Raw genomic sequence first — 9302 nt, 5'->3', positions numbered from 1 at the left:
TTATGCTAGCTTCACACCTCTACCAATATTTTGAGCTAACACCTAGCATTCACTAACACGAACATTTTCAAGATTCATTGTATTCTAGCCTACGAATGGAAGTTGTAAGCAGTGACACTGTAATGTACAGGACTTCCGGCTTTAGTCGTAACATAACATACAAAGGGAATATAACCACTATGTACTTCATTCGCCGGACGTTTTGTCCCCTTGACATAGGGCTGCACTAATGCTGCCAGCTTTAAAATAAATTTTAATAAAAAACAAAACCACGGAATACTCAAAACGTGGTGCTGATTGCTACCACAGCTCTTGGTGCTCACAAAATGGAGGCAAAAGAATTAGTATAGTTCAAACTTATTTGTAGTGAAGCGGGCTTACGTTATTATATAATACGTTATTTTTTTTATTTCAGTGTCATTATTATTAAATTGTGGTGCGCGACGCCGCGCCGCGCCGCACCACACGTCATCTATATGGAAAAAATTATCTAATTACCCTCATTCACATTTTCTTAAAAAAATCTATTGAGCTGATTGGTAAAATACTCACATTGAAAGACCAAAGGCGTGACGCGCCTGTAATGTTCAATGTTACGTGACACTTGTATGTAGTTGACATTGTTATACGTTTTTAATGCAGTATTAAGATTAATTACTAGATGGAATTAACTTTTGGGTCTCTACTTTATACGTTTGAGAACATATATTTTTTTTAATTTGGTAGAATTTTTATTTAGATTCATATATGGTAGTTTTTTTTAGTTTCTGCTTACAACCCTTAAGGGTGTTGTGCGCGTTTGTCGTCAGTCATTTGTTATTTTTAAAAATCCATAACTCTAATTATTTGCTAAATATTGCACTAACATAAACTTATAATCAAAAATGACGGAATCTAAAGAAAACATTTTTCTATTTGTGCCCAATATAATTGGTACGTAATGCGTATTTCTTGGATATCTTTGCATATCAAAGAAATTTTCTTGCTCATTTTTATGATGTTTGCAGGTTTTGCGAGAGTGATTTTGGCGATTATCTCATTTTATTACATGCCCACCCACTGCGTGCTTGCTTGTACGTGTTATATTACATCAGCTTTATTGGATGCAATCGACGGTCATGCGGCAAGGTATTTCAATCAAAGTAAGTGCTTTTGTATGGTATCAAATAATTTAATTAATTATTTTGTCCTATCCATGCCAAGAAGCTCAACCATACACATACTCTAATTTTCAATAGATCTTTCTATAAACGTTTTTCGCATTACATTCATTCATAAATTCATAATAGTACATTATCTTATAATTGTTTTTAATCCTTTTATAAATTTGCAGTTGTTTATAAAAGGAAAAACAAATTATTATAAGGTCTCTGTTTAGGTTTTTCTGAAAATTTTATTGAATATTATATAATTATATACTGTAAACTCCATATAAATACTTATAAGTCTTTAAAATATTACATTTAAAAGTGTTTGTAAAATTAAATTATAAGTTATGTAGAAAAAACTTTGTTATTAACATTGTATATTCACCCACAACATCCATACGAAGAAAGGAAATCATAAGATCAATAGTATTTTTAAATACGAAGCATCATCGCAGATTGCTTAATGACCAAGACTTTCCCTTTCGCAATAAGTCTAAAAATTTTATGATATAGAAATATTAATCCTCCAACAAAATATCTATTCCAGGTACCAAGTTTGGTGCAATGTTGGATCAGCTTACTGACCGTGCTGGCACCAGCTGTCTCATGATGACGCTGGCAACCTTCTACCCTACCTATACATTCTGGTTCCAAATTTCCATGGCTATTGATATCACTTGCCATTGGTTGTATCTCCACACTTCCACCCTCCAGGAAAGACTTCACACAAATTTATTGACATGTCTGAGAATCCTATTATGCATTTGTATTATACAAACAAAACTGTGTTGTTCTTTATGTGTGCTGGAAATGAAGCATTCTATGCTGCTTTATATGTCATGTATTTCTACACAGGACCTGTTGGTAAGGACACAGTTATATTATATTTAACGAAAGTTATTTTATTGAAAATAAGATTGCATAACATGAATGTGAAATGCACATATCTTCCTATGACTTTTGTATTTCATTTGGTATGTTTTATAGGCAATTTTATAGTATTGAAATTGACTAAACTAACTGCAATTTCAACAGTCTAAATCACTAAAATGATTTTGTAAATTATTGTTGAAAAATTACTATATGTGTTTAACATGAACTTTTAGTTATTGAAACAAAACCATATAGAACACTTATATTTAACAGCTGCGGTTTGGATTAAAACCGAGTCAGTGTTTGTTTTATAGATTAGACACACTATTTTTATCATTACAGCAAAACAGTATTAATAGTGGAAATTAGAACACTTTTATTTTTGTTAAGATTAGATAACAAATTTAGATGTTTTTGTTCCACAAAAATGTTTTCGAAAGTTTTTATATTCATTTAATTTTTATTGCAGTGTTGGGAATGGGCCTATTCAAGCTGATTGCCCTTATTTCAATGCCTGTGGCGGTAGTCAAGGCTGGGATATCAGTTTTGCACGGCATTGTAGCATCCCTCAACCTGGCCACCATTGACGTCAACGAGCGAGCCGCCGCCGCCAGCAAACAAAAGAATTAGGTCAAACATTCTGCCATAGGGAGACACATACAATACCTGACCTTTTATGTTTACATATATGGAGTAAATGATAAAGGTTTAATTATTATATTAGCATACTGGTCGTGGGAAAATGTTTTTATATTTATTTTTAAAGTATAGAAAATCTATTTTGTCTAAAAGGGTCAAGTGTAATTTTTTTTGTGGGTAATGAAACTGAACAAACTCGTATAATAATTGAACTTTCCAGTTCTAGTGATCTTTGCTGGTCTCAATTGTTTCTAGTATTATATTCATGTATTTAGATGCATATACAGTTTGGCTCGAATACAGTGTAAAAGATCATTACTATTCATTAGCCTCATGTCTATTTTTTAGAACTTACATTTAATTTATTTTATACATCACATTTGTGTTGCATAGCAATACTATACATATTTTGGAACCTATCCACGTCGAAAAAGTATATTAAAAGCCAAAGAATTTTGTTTTCATTAGATGACTTTATTGTATTCATACAGTAGTTAATGCATTTACTTGGTCATTCCAAAGTAGTTGAACATTGTGGAATGCTTTGTATTAAATCGTATTAGGTATATTATTATGTATTTATGTAATTAAGTTTACAAGAGTCATGGTACTTGTTAATTTTAAAGTCTAATTTCGATTTTAATTTTTCGCATTTAAAGTTAAATTTTGTTATTTTTTTTATATCAAAGATAATTTGAAAAAACTACAGAGAAATTAAATACACATAATTGTATGTAAGATAACATACACACAATAGATCACATGTTTTTTCTTCTTTAAGTTTTGCATTTAAGACAATTATTGTCCTAAATTATTATCATAAAAAAATATTCAATGAAATCTTGGGCCTATTTTGTACAAAAGTGTAAGTTCTTCCCTTTCATGGAAATTTGAACTGTAGATTTTGAAAAAAAAAACATAAACGAAATTTATATGTTCTGTCGCTATAAATCAAATTCTGTAAAGTAATACAAACTGAAATCATAAGGCGACAATTTAATAATATTCAGTTTTCATTGAAATCCTTGATTCTCTTTTCACCATGTTACGCGGTTTTATAGTTTTAGAATTAACTAGAATTTCATATAAATTTATTATGTATAAATAGTTTCATTTCCAATGTGTTTTACGTATCGAAAAATATATATATATATTTATCTGTAAAAATGTATATAATATTCTGGCTAATATATAAATATTGCTCACACAATCTATTATAAATTGTTATATTTATAAATAACAAACCAATAGCTGGGTGGACAAAAGCAGTGGAACCTCCATAATTCAAAATAAGAAAAATACTTAATCCTGTAAAGACTATATCAGTGAAAGTGTTATTTTTTCAATCAATTATATTTATATATCTACATAGTTAATATAAGGCATGTCACCCTTATGTACATGAAAAAGCACGATATCAAAATATCAATATAAACCATAATATAATAAATGCGGAAGCAACAGTCGGTTACGTTTTCATGGCTGAGCCACTGGTACAGAGATAGTTTTTAACCTGGAAAGTACATAGTGTGACATTGGCCCAGAGAAAAGTTTAATCATGCAGGTGGAACCGTGAACAAAAGTTTATATATTAATGTGTAGTCTTGTGATTTGTGAATCCTACTAAGCTTAATTTTAATTATGTATTGTATTCAATAGGGAATTTGTGTTACCATGTAATTTTACCATGCTGTAGTTACATAATTTGTTGTCCAATAAATATATATTAAATTTAAACAAATTTCATTTAGAAATGAAACAACATTATTTAGCATTTATTAATTTAATTAGAGTAATGTGTTAATACACTAATACAATGGTTTTGCGACAAATATCAATTAATTTATAGATGTATTAAATGCATCATTAAAAGAAAAAAAAAATATCACTGCAATGCAAGAGTGTAGTAAGTAAAGTGAACTAAAGCGATATTATTTAAAAATACTTCCTTGGCCCTCAACAACTTATATTATCCCTTGAGACTGCTCATACCCGCTCTCATAATTTCATCAACCAAAAGGAGGTTGCTAGCAATTACAGAACAGGAGTTGAGGATTTGTTTCTTAACAATGTAATTGTCGTAGATGCCCAAATCATTAGGTTTGATAGCTTCTCCGGTGCTCAAGTCAAGGCCTATAGGATCAGGGCTCAAGCCAGCTTCTTCTTGGAGTTTCACAATCGTATCCTGAGCATCATAGCCAGAGTTGACAGCTAGCGTTTTTGGGATGACCAGCAATGCCTCTGCATATGCCTGGATACCCAAACGAGACTTTCCTTTAACGGTGTCCTTGTATTTAAGGAGTTCTACATTCGCTTTGATCTCGAAAGCGGCTGCACCGGGAATTATGCATTTGTCCTCTATGGCGTTGTTGATTGCCCTGAGACCGTCGCGGACGGCATCTTTGATTCGGGTAAGCGTGTGCTTGTTTGGACCTTTAATAAGAATGGTAACAGACTGTGGGTTTTTGCACTCCTCAACAAAGGTGTACTTGTCCTCTCCCAAGATGTGTTCGTAAACGAGTCCGGCGTAACCCAAAACGTCTTCAGTCAAGTCGTCTACAGAGTTCACAGCCATACCACCACAGGCTAATGCCAAACGTTCCATGTTACGTCTCTTGGCTCTGCGAAGTCCTATGATACCTTCCTTGGCAAATGCGTCCAAGGACATAGGGTCAATACCTTTCTGGTTAATGACAACGAATGTCTTGTCTGTACCATCGCACACTTTCTTTTTCAACGCAATAATCTGTTGTGACCAGAACATGTGTATTAGTAATAACAATAAAACGTTAATTGAATATACATACTATACAATGCAGTAAATATACAAATCGGCTTAAGCACCAAAAAATTGCAAAACTGACCGATCACTTTATTAATTTTTATTTGATATTTACGCCAAGAACTCACGAAGTGGTATTTGACATTTGGATCGGTTTGAATTGGTTGCGGGCACGCAATTTCTGTAGAATGCAAATATGTAAATAAACGTATTTCACGACGCGTTTTACGCATGAGGCGTGCGCGGTTGTACGCGGTACCCGCTGTACCGACGGGCAACTAGTAGAATCGTGCGAGCCGAGTAGTCAGTACGCTGCTCCCGTACCCACAGCCTAAGCGGTTAACGCCCACGCGCTCTGTAGTTATGCGACTGTAGTAGTCCGCTGGGGGTACAGAAATCCGACGCCATTTTGCTCCAGTAACTTATTATTACACATGGCATCGTTATCGTTAATAGGATGTGTCCATGGCGCCGCGTTCTGAAACTCAACTGACCTTTAACCGCCCGTCTTGCGATAGTCGCTCCGCTAAGTTTGTCGGATGATAATCGCAACCGCGGCCGTTATACATCGCAAAGATCTCCGGTCGTCCTGAGTTTGGAAATAAAATAGCTGTTTCTCGACCGTGGCGGACGCGACTAAAAACCGCTTCGTGAGTTTTTAGCGTTAACGATTTAATCTAGGATAAATTAAACTGTTTAATATTTTATTTACCTTTTGAACTCTTTGATCAATGAAGTCCCTCTGCAGCGACTAACTTTTCTTTCTTCAGCAGATTTATAGAAGAAGCCTGAGTTAACTTGTGTCTTCTCATACTCCAGCGAGACATTGCACGTCAGAATGTAAGCGTTTTCCACGCGTTTCGGCATGTCCGGGTGACGCGCTCCATGATCCATAACCAACCCTATAAAATATGGGCAAATGAAGTAAGACACAATAACTACTTATATTACATTCAGTGATTAAACATAGTAATTATTTAATAGAATACATTCTATGTTATGTATTTATAATGATATGAATCCATAGAATTACAGCAGTGATGGACAATTGAAATCCTTAGTGCTATATTATTATTTGAAAACTAAATATATTTTTTTACTTTTGAACTTGCTACCTTTAATAAGTGTAGTCTCTGTGGCGTTTTGTGTTTCATTTCCATAATTTCCACCATGTGCAAGTCCACAGGCTTATCACCTGAGCGGATAGACAGTACTGCATCTACACAAGCATCGGTCAACAATTCCGCAATGTTTGAATGGACCTAAAAAATAAAGTATTTAAAATTATGCCTTTTACTCTATTGACACTCACACCTTTACCTTAGAATGGGTTGGCAGGGGCGTAACTAATGCCTTCATTTTCTACTTAAAATATTGATGTTTCTACTTGACATATGATTTTATGAGACTCACCTTTGTTTTAAGTGATACGAAAGCAACATCTAATAGGTTCTCTCTTTTGACCTCAATAGGTATCTTCATTGAGTCTAAAATTTCTAAAGCCTTGTTGCGAGCTGCATCAAATCCTTCGGTAATTATTCTTGGATGCAAACCTACAATTTAAGAAAATAATTTTTCAGCAACACATATGACACAATAAAGGCAATTTTTTATATTGTACTATTACATTATACTATACAATAGTACAGTCATAGAAGCCACAAACAACAGAAGCAAATACTTTTAAATTTGTCTTCTATGTACCATTTAAAGAAGAATATATTGTACAACCAAAATAATCACACTAAATTTAAAAAATGTAATAACATTTACCTAATTTTAAAACAACAAATATTTACCTTCACTAATGTAAATGTCAGCTTGTTTGAGCAGTTCCCCAATCAGGAGCACAGTGGAGGTGGTGCCATCACCGGTGGCATCGTCTTGTGCTGTGGAGGCACGAGCTATCAATGAGGCAGTGGGATGCTGAATCTGCATCTCGTGGAGCAGGACATTGCCATCCTTGGTGATTTTAATGTCACCCGCTCCAGACACTAACCTGAAAGAAAAAGAAATAAAATTAGGAGTTTATATAAATTACTTTAGGAAAGTAATATTACATGCCTAATCTCAAAAATAGTAGGCAATTTTGGTGATACATTATAATAATAATTATCAGCCAAAAAATGTCCTCGGAAGCTAGTCTTGTAGTCACACCTGTTCACAAAACCGTAAACAATATACAAATTCTCTTAAGTAACAAGCATAATTATTCATATTCCTGATTTAATAAGAAATGGTATTTGAAAATAGAGCAAATTATGCCCAAAAGGGAGAAGTTAGTTTTCACCGCTAAAAGATCCGGTCTCTGACTAACGCGGATCGCATGAAATCATATGACTTTTCGGACGTCAAAAACCGGCGAATTTTAAATAAAATAGGGTATTAAATATTGCAAGTCGAATTATATCATTGGAAAATCATTGTTAAAAGTATAAACAAGCAAATCAAAAGACAAAATCTTGCAAAACTTACATTTTTAGGGTGCCCTTAGGCCCGAGGTTAGTTCTCATGACATCTTGTATACCTTTTGCAGCTGATATATTTACCGCTAAAGCTTGGGCGGCTCCTTTGCGAATTGGCTTTTGGGATTTTAGTAAGCTAATTGCAGCCATTTTACAAATTAATTATTTAGTTGATTGAAAATAATGCACGAGGAAACCGAAAACTTTACAGAGAATGATCAACCCGCAACGCATAGATTATAAAGGGAAATAGAGATGCTTATAGAGAATATAACCACTACGTATAAAGTTGCTCTAACTGGTCAAGACCAATATTTTTATTATACTTTTATCGATAGCGCCCATTAGTAAGGTCAGAACGGGCTAAGCTGCAATGCAAGAATGTTCCTCGTAAATTATTTGTATTGATCAACCCTTTATATTCTGATGCTATTCGTTTTAAATGGACTCAGTTCCTTCTTGGTGGATGCGATTCACAACATAACTAAAAGTGTTTATATGAGGAGTAAAAATGTTCTCTTCTGTTTTTTCTCCTCCTCATCTTCCAGTTTTTATATTCTTATTTTAGGCATTTTTTTATATTTCACATTAATTAATCGATATCCGGTATCTTTTGGACAAAACGTCCATCATCCGAATCTAGCATTCCATGACAATCAAAGATAAAATTACTTTGACGAAAATAAAACGTTTTGTTCTACATATAGCATTACAAATTTGTTACAAGTAATATTTTTTATCGCTCCTATACATTAAATTAAACTGCTAATTTTATAAAGTGTTTTACAACTGGTATAATAGCAGCACATTCATATTTTTGTTAACTTATAAATTTAGTAATAGTTGAAAATGCTTATAAATACTGCCTGTCAGACATATCGCAGTACATACCTACTATTTGTTATCTATTTCCACATATGGAGCACAAAAATAAAGTTCTATTTTAGTTTGTGTATTTGAGATGTAACCACGACATTTTACTAGAAACATCGGCACGTGAATCAAACATATTATAAAAGGAACACCGGCTATATAACAACTAGAAACAAGTTACTGAAGATAACGAAACCATGGTTGTTCACAACGACGAAGCAGAAAGTTTCAAAAAATAAGGCAATGAGCTTTTCAAAGCCGAACAGTTTGAAGAAGCAATAGGCTATTATACGAAGGCAATAAATCTAGCCGAAAAGGATAGTCGTGACGAGCCACATACTTGAAAAATCGCGCTGCAGCTTACCTAAAAACTAACGAATTCGATAAAGTTATCAAGGATTGTGATGAAGCCTTACAAATTGTACCCGAAGATCCAAAGGCTCTGTTTCGACGATCGCAAGCGTTAGAAAACTTAAAGAGATTTGAAGAGGCTTATAGAGACGCTAAAACTATATTTACTGT

General features: G+C 33.6%; 2 protein-coding genes across 2 annotated transcripts; one reads left to right on the top strand and one right to left on the bottom strand.

Annotated features, from left to right (window-relative positions):
* Nucleotides 1-734: 734 nt before the first annotated feature.
* LOC119192197 (CDP-diacylglycerol--inositol 3-phosphatidyltransferase-like) lies at nucleotides 735-4393 on the top strand. The gene is given in 5 exon segments (XM_037446031.1): nucleotides 735-933; nucleotides 1008-1142; nucleotides 1696-1857; nucleotides 1860-2012; nucleotides 2491-4393. Coding segments are annotated over 5 exon segments (660 nt in total). The 5' UTR covers nucleotides 735-884; the 3' UTR covers nucleotides 2652-4393.
* A 34-nt stretch (nucleotides 4394-4427) lies between these two features.
* LOC119192196 (T-complex protein 1 subunit zeta-like) lies at nucleotides 4428-8143 on the bottom strand. The gene is given in 8 exon segments (XM_037446030.1): nucleotides 4428-5406; nucleotides 6155-6195; nucleotides 6198-6344; nucleotides 6558-6581; nucleotides 6584-6704; nucleotides 6856-6995; nucleotides 7242-7441; nucleotides 7918-8143. Coding segments are annotated over 8 exon segments (1590 nt in total). The 5' UTR covers nucleotides 8058-8143; the 3' UTR covers nucleotides 4428-4629.
* Nucleotides 8144-9302: the final 1159 nt, after the last annotated feature.

This window comes from Manduca sexta, unplaced genomic scaffold (assembly GCF_014839805.1).
Source record: "Manduca sexta isolate Smith_Timp_Sample1 unplaced genomic scaffold, JHU_Msex_v1.0 HiC_scaffold_2474, whole genome shotgun sequence".
In the NCBI taxonomy this organism is placed as follows: domain Eukaryota; kingdom Metazoa; phylum Arthropoda; class Insecta; order Lepidoptera; family Sphingidae; genus Manduca; species Manduca sexta.
The sequence above is the reverse complement of the archived record's forward strand: the minus strand, read 5'-3'. Positions and strand labels throughout refer to the sequence as shown.